The 14,116-nt window shown below is 39.1% G+C and overlaps 1 protein-coding gene across 1 annotated transcript in view; it reads left to right on the forward strand.

The window, feature by feature from the left end:
• CTNNAL1 (catenin alpha like 1) overlaps positions 1–13,441 on the forward strand; it is a 261,726-nt gene extending 248,285 nt beyond the window's left edge. Inside the window, exons 15-19 of the mRNA XM_040432487.1 lie at positions 113–161; positions 7,601–7,657; positions 8,687–8,806; positions 10,456–10,539; positions 12,600–13,441. Coding sequence (XP_040288421.1) covers positions 113–161; positions 7,601–7,657; positions 8,687–8,806; positions 10,456–10,539; positions 12,600–12,764 — 475 coding nt within the window. The 3' untranslated portion in view covers positions 12,765–13,441. The remainder of the gene's footprint in view (positions 1–112; positions 162–7,600; positions 7,658–8,686; positions 8,807–10,455; positions 10,540–12,599) is intronic.
• The last annotated feature ends 675 nt before the right edge of the window (positions 13,442–14,116 follow it).

Here is a 14,116-nt window from a genome sequence, read left to right on the forward strand (position 1 = left end):
CAGAGTAACCATAATCCCACTTACCAAATCAGTTTCCATTATATTATATATATTGCTTTCAAATGTTTGTTTGTTGGACACGCTGTTCATGGCTTGTCCTTTTCCCTTGCAGGGGTGAAGGGTTACTTAAAACAACACAGGACTTATTTCATCAAGCAGAGGTAAGCCTGATCAGCTTTGCTATATTTTCTGATGCACCCTATTATAATTCAGTGGGCCTGTCTAATGCCACTGGTGTTAAAGTAAATACTTGTATTTTCCATGAATAAACAATTCAGGAGTATCTTTTCTTAAAATTCACCATTGAGCTATTCCTAGGATATTGAATCAATCAATCCTGGAATTCTTAGTAAATTCCAATTGTCAGGAGAGTGTCCCTATATAGTCTTCTTTGCGGAACGGCACGGACAGCCATTAATATAACTGCCTATTCTTGTCCGCAAAACGCTCGGATGCGGACCAAAACAACGGTCGTGTGAATGAGGCCAAAACCAGGGGATCAGTGATGAGGGACTTTCACAAATTTCAAGACTGAAAGGAACAATTGAACTCTGCAAACCACCTCTGTTCTGGACATTGATTGGGGTTAGGGTCCATCCTCACAAATCCCTACCGATTGTCTCTTAACCCTTTCCTGACATGGTGATTTTCCGGGTTTTTTTCTCGCTCCCTGCCTTCCCAGAGCCATAACTTTTTAACTTTATTTTTCAGTTCACATAGCCGTTTGAGGGCATGTTTTTTTTGCGGGCAAGTACTTTCTAATACCACCATTTAATATTGCTGTACATAGGATGTAGTGGGAAGCGGAAACAAAATTCCAAATAGGGTGGAATTGGGGAAAAAACGCAATACCAGTTTTATTTATTTAGATTTTCTATGGCGTTCACTATGCAGTAAAACTGACTTACAGTATGCCTATTATTCTACAGGTCAGTATGAATCCGGCAATACCTCATATGTAAAGTTTTAATGAGGAAAAATAAAAACTTAGGAATATTTTATTTTTTTATTTTAATCGACATATTCTGACCCTCATAACTTTTTTTAATTCTGATGTCTACAGAGATGTGTGGGGGACAGTTTTTTGTGGGATGATCTGTAGTTTTTGCTAATACATTTGGGGTGTGTATTACTTTTTGATCAATTTCTATTCAATTCTTTTGGAAGATAAAGTGATGAAAAAACGTCAATCGTCTATTTTTCTTTCTTTTCTTTTTTTTCCTTTTCGCCATTCACCTCATGGGCTAACTTGTTTTTATATTTTAATAGTAGGGGCATTTTTGCACACGGCGATGCCCATGATTTTATTTATTTATTTTATTTTGGGGAAAGGGGGTGATTTTAATTATTATTTATTTATTTTTTTTCAAAACTTTTTTTTTTTTACCTTTTGTTAGATCCCCAAGTGGACCACAACCTGCAATCATCAGATTGCAAATTGTACAGAATAATGGAAAAAATTGTCTATTATTTGTATACAGAAAATACTGTATCCCAGTAGCTGCCACCTGCTCGCCTAAACTGGGATATACTAATAATGAGCCTGGAAGCCTAGTACAGGCTCTGGCTCACTATTAGGCCCCTTTCAGACGACCGAGTGCCATGCTCCGGACTCACAGTGTGAGTATGCAGCAGCTCCCGTCCTGACCTCCCAGCACTGACCAGGTCACATAACATTATATTGATTTATGAATTTATGTAATCCTGAAAGTTCTGGAATGTATTGTATAACACTGACATAATAGCATCATAAATCTGTATATTTTTTTATTTATCCAATGCTATGAGTCCTGTCTACAGCGGTTTCCAGTTTAGTTAATTTCCTAATGGAAGGAGTCTCCATCCTGTGCTGTACTGATTCTTACCTAGTCCATAACTTTTCTACTTTTTCATTCACATAGAAAAATTAGGGCTTATATATATATTTTTTGCAGGACAAGTTGTGTTTTTTAATGGCACCATTTAGTTTACAATATCTTGCTTTGAAAAAATGCCTAAAAGCTATTCTTTGTGGGTTGAAATTGAAAAAAAACTGCAGTTCCACCACTGTTTTTAGGGTTTCTCTAATCACTGATATGCAACTGTCACTACTGACCGCTGCATCTGAGGGATTAAATGTTCAGGATTGGAGTTATCATTGTATATCACTGTCAGCTTTTTAAACAGATGTTTGTTTTCACTGTCGTGTGCATGTAGCCTAACGCTGCAAGCATCGTTTTTCTGTCCACGATGTGGTGCAGAGTAAGACGGATCCGTCTTGACATACAATGTAAGTCAATGTCACAATAGAAAACAGATCCATTCCCCACTGACTTTCAATGGTGTTAATGACAGATCCGTCATGGCTATATAAGACATAATACAACCGGATCCGTTCATGACGGATGTATACGGTTGTATTATTGTAACGGAAGCGTTTTTGCAGATCCATGATGGATCCGCAAAAAAAATGCTAATGGCTGCAATGTCTGTGTCCGGCTGGGCGCTCTTCCTACTGGTAAGTGACAGATCTGTGCTATAAGCAATGCGCCGCACAGACCTTTCACTTACCAGTAGGAGGAGCGCCCGGCCGGTCACAGACATCGCAGGTAAGTATAATGCTTCTAAAAATTGCTAAGTAACCATGGCAACCAGGACTGCAGTAGCGTCCTGGTTGCCATGGTTACCGATCGGAGCCCCAGCGATTAAACTGGGACTCCGATCGGAACTCTCCGCTGCCACCAATGATAGGAGGGGGGGAAATTTTAATTAGGAGGGAGGGGGGGCCCACTGGCCACCAATGAATCTACAGTACAACAGGGGAGGGAGGGGGGCCCACTGGCCACCAAAGAATCTACAGTAATACAGGGGAGGGGGGCCCACTGGCCACCAATGAATTTAAAACTGGGGAGGGAGGGGGGTGTGCCCCCTCCTGCCTGGCAGCACATGATCTCTTACAGGTGGCTATGATACGCACAATTAACCCCTCAGGACTTGAGGGGTTAATTGTGCGTATCATCGCCCCTGTAAGAGATCGGGTGCTGCCAGGCAGCAGGGGGCAGTCATGTACACAGTTCAAAGTATATTCTAACTTGAAGCGTCCCCATCACTATGGGAACGCCTCTGTGTTAGAATATACTGTCGGATAGGAGTTTCCACGATCTAACTCAAATCCAATGGTATATTCTAACATAGAGGCGTTCCCATGGTGATGGGGACGCTTCAAGTTAAAATATACCATCGGATTGGAGAAAACTCCGATCCGATGGTATAATAGGGACTCCTGACTTTACATTGAAAGTCAATGGGGGACGGATCCGTTTGCAATTGCACCATATTGTGTCAACGTCAAACGGATCTGTCCCCATTGACTTGCATTGTAATTCAGGACAGATCCGTTTGGCTCCACACGGCCAGGCGGACACCAAAACGACTTTTTTTTTCATGTCCGTGGATCCTCCAAAAATCAAGGAAGACCTACGGACGAAAAACGGTCACGGGCCTACGGACCCCGTTTTTGCGGACCGTAAAAAAAAATTATTAACTTTTTCTGGGAGGGAGATGGGAAAAACAGCAATATTGCCACTGCGTTTTTAAATGATAAATTTTAAGTGTTCATTTTTTGGTATAAATAACATCATATCTTTATTCTCTGGGTCAGTACGATTATAGTGATACCAAATACATATAATTTTTTTCTGTTTTACTACTTTTTTGCAATAAAACCCCTTTTTTTTTTTTTTTTTTTTTTTTTTTAAAGAAAAATATGTTTTTGCATTGCCGCTTCCCAAGATCCATAACTTTTTTGTTTTTCTTTCTATGGAGTTGTGTGAGGACTGGATTTTTGCAGGACAACTTGTATTTTTCATTGGTATCATTTTGGAGTAAAAGGCGCTTTTTGATCGCTTGTTATTACATTTTTTTCAGTTGCGACTAAGAATAAATTTGCAATTCTGTCTTTTTTAAAAAAAAAAGATTTTTTGTTACTGTGTTCACCGTAGGAAATAATTTACGTGATATTTATGTAGTCTGGGTCGTTAGCAAACATATGGGGGAGATATTTTTTTTGCAATTTTTTTTCATTGTATTTACAATGGAAAAAAATGCGTATTTTTTTATTTTTATGGGACTATAACAGACAACATTCTGATTGATTTTAAAATGCAATGCATTATCCCTATAGTGCATTGCATTTTAATATCAATGCTATTCTGATATTGACCAGCAGGCTGCGCTAGAGAGGCACAGCCTGCTTGAAAATACTCTAGGCTGGCTAGGGGCCTGTATCAGACCCCTGCCAGCCTTTACACACATCGGCACCCCGCAATCGCATTTGCGGAGTACCGATGGGAGACAGAGGGAGTCCGCTCCCTCTGTCAGCACATTACATGCGGCGGGCGCAATTGCCTGCAGCATGTAAAGTGTTAAACAGCCCGGATCGGCACTCCTGCCGGTCCGGGCTGTTAGAGCAGGGCCGCGGCTCTCATGTGACCCATGCAGCGCTTAGACTGGGCCTCCGTAAAAAAAAACAAAAAAAAAAACGGCCCACCCTAAGGCCCCTTAGTGACCACCGTAAAAACACATATCGGTGGTTACTAAGGGGTTAAAGAGGCTCTGTCAACATGGTCAACCCTATCAACCCTTAGGCTACCAGCGCCGTACATGTAAGGCGCTGGTGCGATGTGTAAACATGACATCATGTCCGGCAGAGCTCTGTTGTTTCATACAGCAGAGACCTGCGGCTAATTACTGTGACCGGCAATAATGCTGATCGTGGTAATTAAATGAGTTCGATGCCGTGATCAAGTGAGACCATGGCACCTAAATGCGAAAAAACCTATGCCCTGTGTATCCAATCCGGGCATAGGTTGTTGCGCTGAATACTGTAAGTCTTACTGAGTAGGCTAACAGTATTCAAACTGCTATTCTTATTTTGGACACCAGATGGCAGGCCAGGATAAGAAATGAGCAAAATAAACTAAGGGTACTTTCACACTTGCGGCAGAGAAATCCGGCAGGCAGTCAAAACGTCCATCAAAACGTATGCCAACTTATGGCATTTGTAAGACTCCTCAGGATCCTGATCCGTCTTAAGAATGCATTGAAATGCCGGATCCGTCTTTCCGGTGTCATCCGGAAAAACGGATCAAGCATTTATTTTTTTTCACATGCGCAGACTGGAAGGACGGGTCCGGCATTCCGGTATTTTTAATGCCGGATCCGGCGCTAATACATTCCTATGTAAAAAATGCCGGATCCGACATTCCAGCAAGTGTACAGGATTTTTGGATAGAGATAAAACCGCAGCATGCTGCGGTATTATCTCCATTCTGAACAGTCAAAAAGACTGAACTGAAGACATCCTGATGCATCCTGAACGGATTGCTCTCCATTCAGAATGCATGGGGATAAAACTGATCAGTTCTTTTCCAGTATAGAGCCCCTAGGACGGAACTCTATGCCGGAAAAGAAAAACGCTAGTGTGAAAGTACCCTAATAATAAATTCCTTATAGACCAAAAGTAAAATGTAATAAGCTCATATATGAGGCACATAATGATCAGAAAAGATTTTTTAAAAATATATGAAAGTTTAAATCGCCCCCCTTTCCGTATAATTAAAAAATAAATACCTAAATAACAATAAATATAAACATCATGGGTATCACCGTGACTGAAAATGCCCATACTATTAAAATAGAAAACAAAAATTCAAATACGGCAAATGGCGTAACAGAAAAAAGGGTCAAAATGGCTGATTTGCCATATTTTTTTTATTGCTTCTTTTACCCAAATTTTTTTTATAAAATGTGATCAAAAAGTCACGCATACTCCAAAATGGTATCAATTAAAATGACAGATTTGTTCCGCAAAAGATTTGCCCCTAAACAGCTCAGTAGACATAAGTATAAAAAAGTTATGGGGGTCAGAATATGGTGATATAAAAAAAATAATAATTCTCAAAGTTTAAATTAATTTTTACACTATTTAGACATAAAGAACCTATACATATGGGATATCGTTGTAATTGTACTGACCCAGAGAATGAAGGCCATGGGTCAGTTTTGCCGTAAACAAAACGGTGGAGGGATTGCTTTTTTTTTCCAATTCCACCCCATTTGGAATTTTTTTACCGCTTCCCACAACAGTTTATGCCATAATTAATGGTGGCATTAGAAAGTACAACTTGTCCCGCAAAAAATAAGCCCTCATACAGCTATGTGACCAGAAAAAGAAAAAAGTTATGGCTCACGGAAAATAGGGAAGAAAAATAAAAACGGAAAAACCTCCGGTAGCCAAAGGGTTAAACCAGGTATACTGCTTAGTAGGGCTCATCACGCTGATAAAAACAATACATTTCTTTTGGCTGTATGCTAAACAGCTGCAGAGATATCTGCATTTTTATTCATATGCAAATGAGCAAGCTTGAGCACCAGGAAGCGGGCCTGAATCCTTGTAGCACGGCTCCCCTCAATTGACAAGACAAAATATCCGCATGGTGAGGGCAGAGCTGTGTCCTAGCATGTACATATCACATACACTACTTACTGTAGCCTTATCATATTGAGAAGAGTGGATCTATATTCTTAGAAAGCTAATATACATATTACTGTTTTATTCATAGGCACAATATAGGATTATAAAGAAACCATTAATACCATATGTATTAGCTTTCTAAGTACAGAAAAACCATACTTCTGTATGTGGTAATGCTATGGCTTAGTAGTATGTGGTCAGTCTTGCATGAGAGATCCCAGGTTTGACCCTTAGGAGAGACTTTCAGATTTATTATTCAACCCATAATAAAAGTCTATAGCGTTATCATATTGAGAATAATTTTTCTACTTATAAAGTTAATACATATTGCTTGTGTCTTTATGAATATACAGTATATACGGTAGTGGCTGTAAATAAACCAGTAATATGTTTTAGGTTTCTAAGCATAAAAAACATTATTTTCAATATAGTAAAGCTATAGCCTTTTATTATGGGCTAAATGAGAGAGCGCAAAAATAACATATATAAGTCTCTCCTTAGATTTGAACTTAGGATCTCTACATGCAAGGCTGACCACTTATCACCAAGTTATAGCATTACTAAATAGAGAAGGATGGTTTGTCTATACTTAGAAAGCTAATACATGTTAGTTTTCTTTATAATCCTATATTGTGCCTGTGAATAATGCAGTAATATGCATTAGCTTTCTAAGCATAGAAATCCACCATTCTCAATGTGGTAAGGCTATAGTAAGTGGTGTATATGATGGGTACATGTTAGAACACAGCATGCTGATGTCTAGCCCTGTCAGTCTAGGGGAGGGGGAGCGGCGTGTAGAGCACGGTGTTACAAAAGCAGTGCTCCAAGGATTCAACCCTGACCCTGGTGCTCCAACATGCTCATATGCATATGAATAAATGTATCTGCATCTGTTTTGCATACAGCTAAAAAAAAGGTATCATTTTATTCAGCATGATGAGCCCTACCAGGAGCAGGCTGCCTTTTTTTAATAGAGTTAATCATGCTGACAGAGCCTCTTTAAGGTACAATTTGTCTACTACAAAATATAAAAGTATAGTTCTTGATCTAAGAAGTATGTTCTTCCTTTGCTTTTTTTTCCCTCAGGTTTTTGCAGCAGCTGGTTTAAAGCTTTCATCAATTCTCCAGACCTTTTCTAATCAGGTAATTGAATATTGTCAAATTGTCACATAATTTCTACAAGCATATATTGATCTGTTTACTGAGTGCTGCAGACCTGTATGCAAGGCTGATATAGCTATGTGTGCTGTATTCCCCTATACTTTGCACACTGCTGAAAAATACAGAATTATACCTGCCAAAAAATAGTGGAAAAGTTTGATAAATCAGGAAGGGCACAGTCCCTGTACTATCACAAGTGTGGCATTTGTTGTGAATGCCATGCTTTTCACTGCAGTGAGCATTGGGAGGAACATCCACTGCAACATTGTGGATGTAATAGGGTCAGTGTCCCAGGACTGGAGGACAAGATGTTGCACCAATAGTTTAAGAAAGGAGGTAAAAAGGTGGAATTGTGGAACCACCATCCAATAAATTTGACATCTGTGGTATGTAAAATATTTGAAGATATGATGAACCAAAAAACTATGAATAAACTACTAAGCAGAATGTTATGCTGCTGGTGTACTCTGAGCTGGAATTATCAGTCCAGCAGAACGCATTGAAGCTCAATCATTACGAATATTGAAAAGAAAAAATGAAAGGCACAATAAATATGCAGGGATGCCCTTGTCAGGGCCGCATCACCTATTGTCATTTATTAGGGTTACAGTTACAGTTTACCCCTTATTGGATTTTAAAATGTAGTAACTGCAGCCTTCATATCTATATGACACATTCAGGCTATATTTTTTTAGCACTGTACCTTTTGGCACTTCAGATTGTTCAGTGAGATGCAACAGTACTTGTCCGGCCAAATCCCAGCATATTTGCCAGGTAGTGGCCGGTTATCGCCTGGACCCCAGTATAGTCAGTGGAGCCAGCAGGCATCCCGGTAGCATCCAGCAATTCAGGAATCGGAGAGCTCCAGAAGGGTGCTCTCTTCCAGAGCTCCTTCCAGCAGAGTGAAAGACGCCTAAGTGAAACGGTTTCTCCCTATTACTATATTTGTGAGGGTTGAGAATCTCTATGACGTTATGTTCCTATCATATTGTATATGCTGCATCCTTACAGCTTGAGGATGATGACAAACCTTTACTGTTGTTGGAGATTGAGAAGCTTGTTCCACTGAGTCAGCAGCTTCAGATGACGTCAAGAACTCCTGTCCAGGGCAAAACTGCCACCTTCAACAAGGTACACAACATATTCTGCATTATTTGGGGGTTTACAATTAATTTGGATGACTGATCAGTCACTTGGGATAAGTGGAGTTGTTTCCATGTATTGAGGCCTCCACTGGAGGTTGGAGAACTTTCAGGAAACCTTTAGGAAAAGATTTTTACCTGTGTTCCCCAGCTTATCTGAATGTTGATGCTGCTGAAAAATGCCACACCTAAAATGTTGGTATTTGCGAGAAGACCTTGTGACTGATGTGAGCGGGGACCATATCTGTAGAGTGCAATTGAATAAATGAAATAGCCTCTACTCAACTGTTCAAGTGTGTCGAGTACTGATCCATAGAAAATATATGGAACTTGGACAAGGGGCACACCACTCGGCAGCGTTTCTGACTCTGTACCCTTTATAGCTATTTGCTGCAGTGGTCACTGATACAAAAAAAAATTATTTGCCCCCTCATACATATGCAAGATCTTTTCACATAGGGCTTTTCATACAACAGGCGAATAATTGGTGGTTTGAAAGTATTACATAAGAATCGATCGCTATTGTAAATATAATTATCACTACAACAGCATTTATATTTTCCAACCTACATCATTTTTACAATGGCATGTTCAGTGGAAATCAGCAATAAATAATAGTTTTATTGCTTAGCTTTTCCTGCATTCTAGCCAATCAATGCACTATTAGAGAATATTGTGGAACTGCTTGGTTTTTTTTTGTCACACTTCTGTGATAAATATGCATACAGTACCTATGTGTGTAAATACATCCTAAGACAGAAAGCCTTTTATTTTATTAACATAACATTTATTTCTATTTTTTAAGTTTGGTGTAAAAACCACAGCAAAATTAACTTCACTATAATTGCATATCCAGACTATGTTTCTTTGCAGATGCCACACTATTAAGTCAGGAGCTTCCCCCTGGCTCCTGGAAGCACGTGATTACTAGAGATGAGCAAATTTCATATTTTGAAATTCATGCTTCGTTCACTGGTAAAAGGTGAATTGCATTATGGACTCCGTTACCACGGACCATAACTCAATTCTATGATGGAATGCATAACGGAATGCCGTCCTCTCCTGCATAGAAATGGGACGGATCCGTTATGCAGCCCATAGACTTCTATTATGACGGAATGAATAACGGAATGCCTCTAAAGGCATTCCATCATAGAATTGCGTTATGGTCCGTGGTAACGGAATCTAAACGCAATTCACCTTTTACCAGTAAACTAATTTCATAACCGGAAATTCGCTCATCTCTACTGATTACCACAGTGATCCACTAATAGTGTGTGACAAGAGCTGCTCTTAACCAATGAGTGCTTCCCTTTACTGCCAATGAACAAGTTCATTGAAGTTCTCCTTCTCTGCACTACATTATCGGCCATGGTGCTGAGCAGCTGTAAAGAAAAGCGTGCAGTGATGTAGTGGTGGCCACTCGCATATGCAACCACCGCAACCCCTTTGATGACACTGTGATGCAAAGAGGTGAACACTTTTTTTTTTTTTTAAACATTTTAAGTGGCCAAGGATGTAAAAAAAAAACTTTGAGTAGGCTACACACAATGGTCACTTTTGAAAAATGGCAACAGAGGATTTTTTTTTATTTTTTTTATCATTTGGATAATTGTTGGATTTATGTTTATCATATAGGTTGACACATGTATTCAGAAATCAAAGGCAATCATGATGATACTTTCCCAAGTTCTTCCAATTTGCTGCAAGTTACTACGGAAGGTGAGCAACTAAAATAAAAAGTGGATCACCAGTTCATTTTATTTTTGCACACCTCAAATTTTCTCTCAGTACCATGCTTGATCCTTATTACGAAAAGACAGACACATATAGTAGGGTATATAGAGAGACAGGTACATTTAGATACGTAGGCAATCTCCACCTTACTTTTCCATGTTCACCAGTGATCCACTAGGTCCACAGCAGGAATAGCAATTTAACGGAAAGTGTCACTATTCAGTTTCAGTTGCTGATTAATAGTATATTGGAAATCACTGATCAAACACTGTGTATCAAATACAATATTACCCTTCTACCCTTTCAGGACAGCTTATTTTTAGTTTTTTCTTCTCCTCCTTCCATAGGTCATATTTTTGTGTTCCGCTCATATAACAGATACAAGGCTTGTTGTTTTTTTGATGGACAAGTTGTATTTTTTAATGGCACAGTTTAATTTACCAAACAGTAGCTTCTTTTGGAAAAAGGGAAAAATTTGCAATTTCGCCAAGATTTTTGGTGTTTTGATTTTACATCATTCATGTTCTAAAAATGAAAAATACCTTATTCTGCAGGACAGTACGAATGCGGCAATACCAAATTTATAATTATTATGTTTAACTACGTAAAAAAAAAACTTTCAAAAGCATTTCTTTTCTTTGCATTGCCATATTCTGACAGCCATAACTTTTTTATAATTCTGTCCACAGAGCTGTGTGAGGGCTCCATAAACTTACATTGCACCAACGATGTGCAGTTACATCATTGTGCTTGTTAGGCTACTTTCATACCTGCGTTTAGGTGCGGATCCGTCTGGTATCTGCACAGACGGATCCGCACCTATAATGCAAACGCTTGTATCCGTTCAGAACGGATCCGTTTGCATTACCATGAACAAAAAAATATATATATATAAAATTTCCGTTTTCAATTGCACCATATTGTGTCAGTAAAAATGGATCCGTCCCCATTGACTTACATTGTAAGTCAGGACGGATCCGTTGGCTCAGTTTCGTCAGACGGACATCAAAACGCTGCAAGCAGCGTTTTGGTGTCCGCCTCCAGAGCGGAATGGAGGCTGAACGGAGGCAAACTGATGCATTCTGAGCGGATCCTTATCCATTCAGAATGCTTTGGGGCTGAACTGATCCGTTTTGGGCCACTTGTGAGAGCCTTGAAACGGATCTCACAGGCGGACCCAGAAACGCCAGTGTGAAAGTAGCCTAAGAGTTAAATGAGAAACATTTCAACTGAGCACAGACAATGATTAGATAGTAAACAATATCACTGGTTCATATCAAGTGTGACCAGCATTTACCATAAAAACAAGGGTTACACAATACAGTGACCATAACATGTAGTTTCAATCAGATGGACCTAACATCATGATAATATCTGCATTGCCTAGAAACTACATTTTATTGCACTATGATCCCCTGAATGAACCAAGCATTGGCTGGGGAAATGCGTCAGAACCAGAAGGAAGTGATTATATGGGAAAAGGGCTCAACAGCAGACAGTAAAAGGGACCAGCCACCGATAAGTAGGGGGACCTCCATTTTAAGGCAACTACTCTACTGGAGTATGATGAGGACCCCATCTAGCCCCTCAGTAAGTGATCCAGGCATGTCCTTGGTACCATAGTACATTATCTGTCACTATACACATTTGTAGTATATCCTTTATTGTTATGGTTAAAAGGGTTCTTTGGGAATTAATAAAATTACTGAAAACAGCTATTACTTTATTATAAACACATTACCAAATAAGTTGTATTATTTATAATGGCTTGTTTTCTGTAGAGGACAAGCATCAGGGAAAATAAAAAGGCCACTGCTCTATTAGCGCACACCAAGCCCGTCCTAATAACACAGCTGGACGACTTAGCTCAAAGCAGGGACCTCATTAGCTGTCTCAGCTCTTCTCTGTGCTCTGGCTGTCATGAATTAGGACCCTTCACACAACTGATAACATATTTAGCCCTGTATGTGTATGAATGAGGTATATTCTGTTGTCGAAGGGGAATATTGTATCTGAGATAGGTAAATTATTATTTTGCTTTACAGTGTAAAGCAGGTAATGGATGCTACCGCCCACCAGGATCCTGGAAAGAAAACCGAATACAGAATGTTTCAAGTGAAGATGGACTAGAAGGAAAAACAGTGGAAGCCTTTGCAGTAAAGTCTTTGGAACATCATGTAGCTAGCCTGACCTTTTTAGAAAGTAAATAACAATGTAAAGTCTCTGAAGAGGAAGTCAACTATTAAGCTCCACATGATGTTTATTTTTGTGTTTTGCTCCACATCTTATCGGTACCATTGTACTTTTACACATTTGCTATGTCCGGTGGAAGAACTCTTCCTCTCACCAATCACATTGTTTATCTAAAGATCTGTTGTGAATGTCTTAATGGAAACCTAAACCCAAAGATGCTGCTATGGTTTGTATACGTGTAATATGCAGATTTCCTGATTTCTATTTGCTGTGTTCCATTCTAACATCCTGAATTTTGTTTTTTCAGTTGTATTGTGTTTACCTGTATCAGGGCAATATGTTGTGGTCTGAAGCACTGATGTTCACAACCAAGAATAAACAGCACACTGTATCCACATGTACAACCTGCACCCCTCTCCCGTCATTGTAAATTTGCTGCTGAAATCTATAAATTTATTGGAGATTTTCTCATAAATAACTATTTTCTCAGCTAGTTTGGCTACGCATTGCATTCTTGGATTTGAGGATGGTCTTGTAGTTAGCCGCTGGAGATGGCAACTAGGTGGGAACATGGTGAAGGTTTCCCTGGGTCTGTTGTCACTCTCATAGGCTTATAAAGCTCACCCTTACTTTTAAATCCTAGGATTTACAATGCATGTTAAAGAAGATATCTTTTCTCAGAATGTATACCATATTTATGTTTCATGAAAATGTAGTTTTTTTACATTAACATTTACAATGTAAGATTCTATTTTTAAAATAAAATTCTAATGAATCTTGTGTGTCCATTTCTGACTTCATATGTAAATATGGCAAAATACCAGTCAAGAAGAGTACGGTATAACAATATAGTTTCAGGTATTTCTTCACTCTGGTTGTTTTTATATGAATGCAATGCTAATGATAAGACGCTTAGGACTTCTTTACATAGCCATAGTTGCAGTGTGTTTCAGCCATGCATTTCTTGCCAAAAACAGATCCCAGAAAAAGACAAAACTGCTTCAATGTTGGCAAGAAAATTGTGACTGGAACACATAATGCAAATATAGCCATGTCTACCCAGCCATGCACTCTCTTAGGAACACTCTAGAAAAAGCTGACCCTGTAATATGAATAATACAGGGCCTGAGATGTTGGTGCACACTACCTGAACTAAGCATAATACGTTTTTCCGTGTTTCTAAGTGTATTCACACTTGCATATACAAAAATTCAATGTAATACTACAGAAAGTTTGGTAAAATAATTTTTATTTTTGTACAAATGAACACTATCGAGCAATGAGGTTCTCTGCACAATAAAAGGAACATACCACAGAGATGCCTGTGAAGGAATCATTGGCTCAGTCTGCCCATGAGGTTAGATGATGC

The sequence above is a fragment of the Bufo bufo genome, chromosome 5, assembly GCF_905171765.1.
Source record: "Bufo bufo chromosome 5, aBufBuf1.1, whole genome shotgun sequence".
NCBI lineage: Eukaryota > Metazoa > Chordata > Amphibia > Anura > Bufonidae > Bufo > Bufo bufo.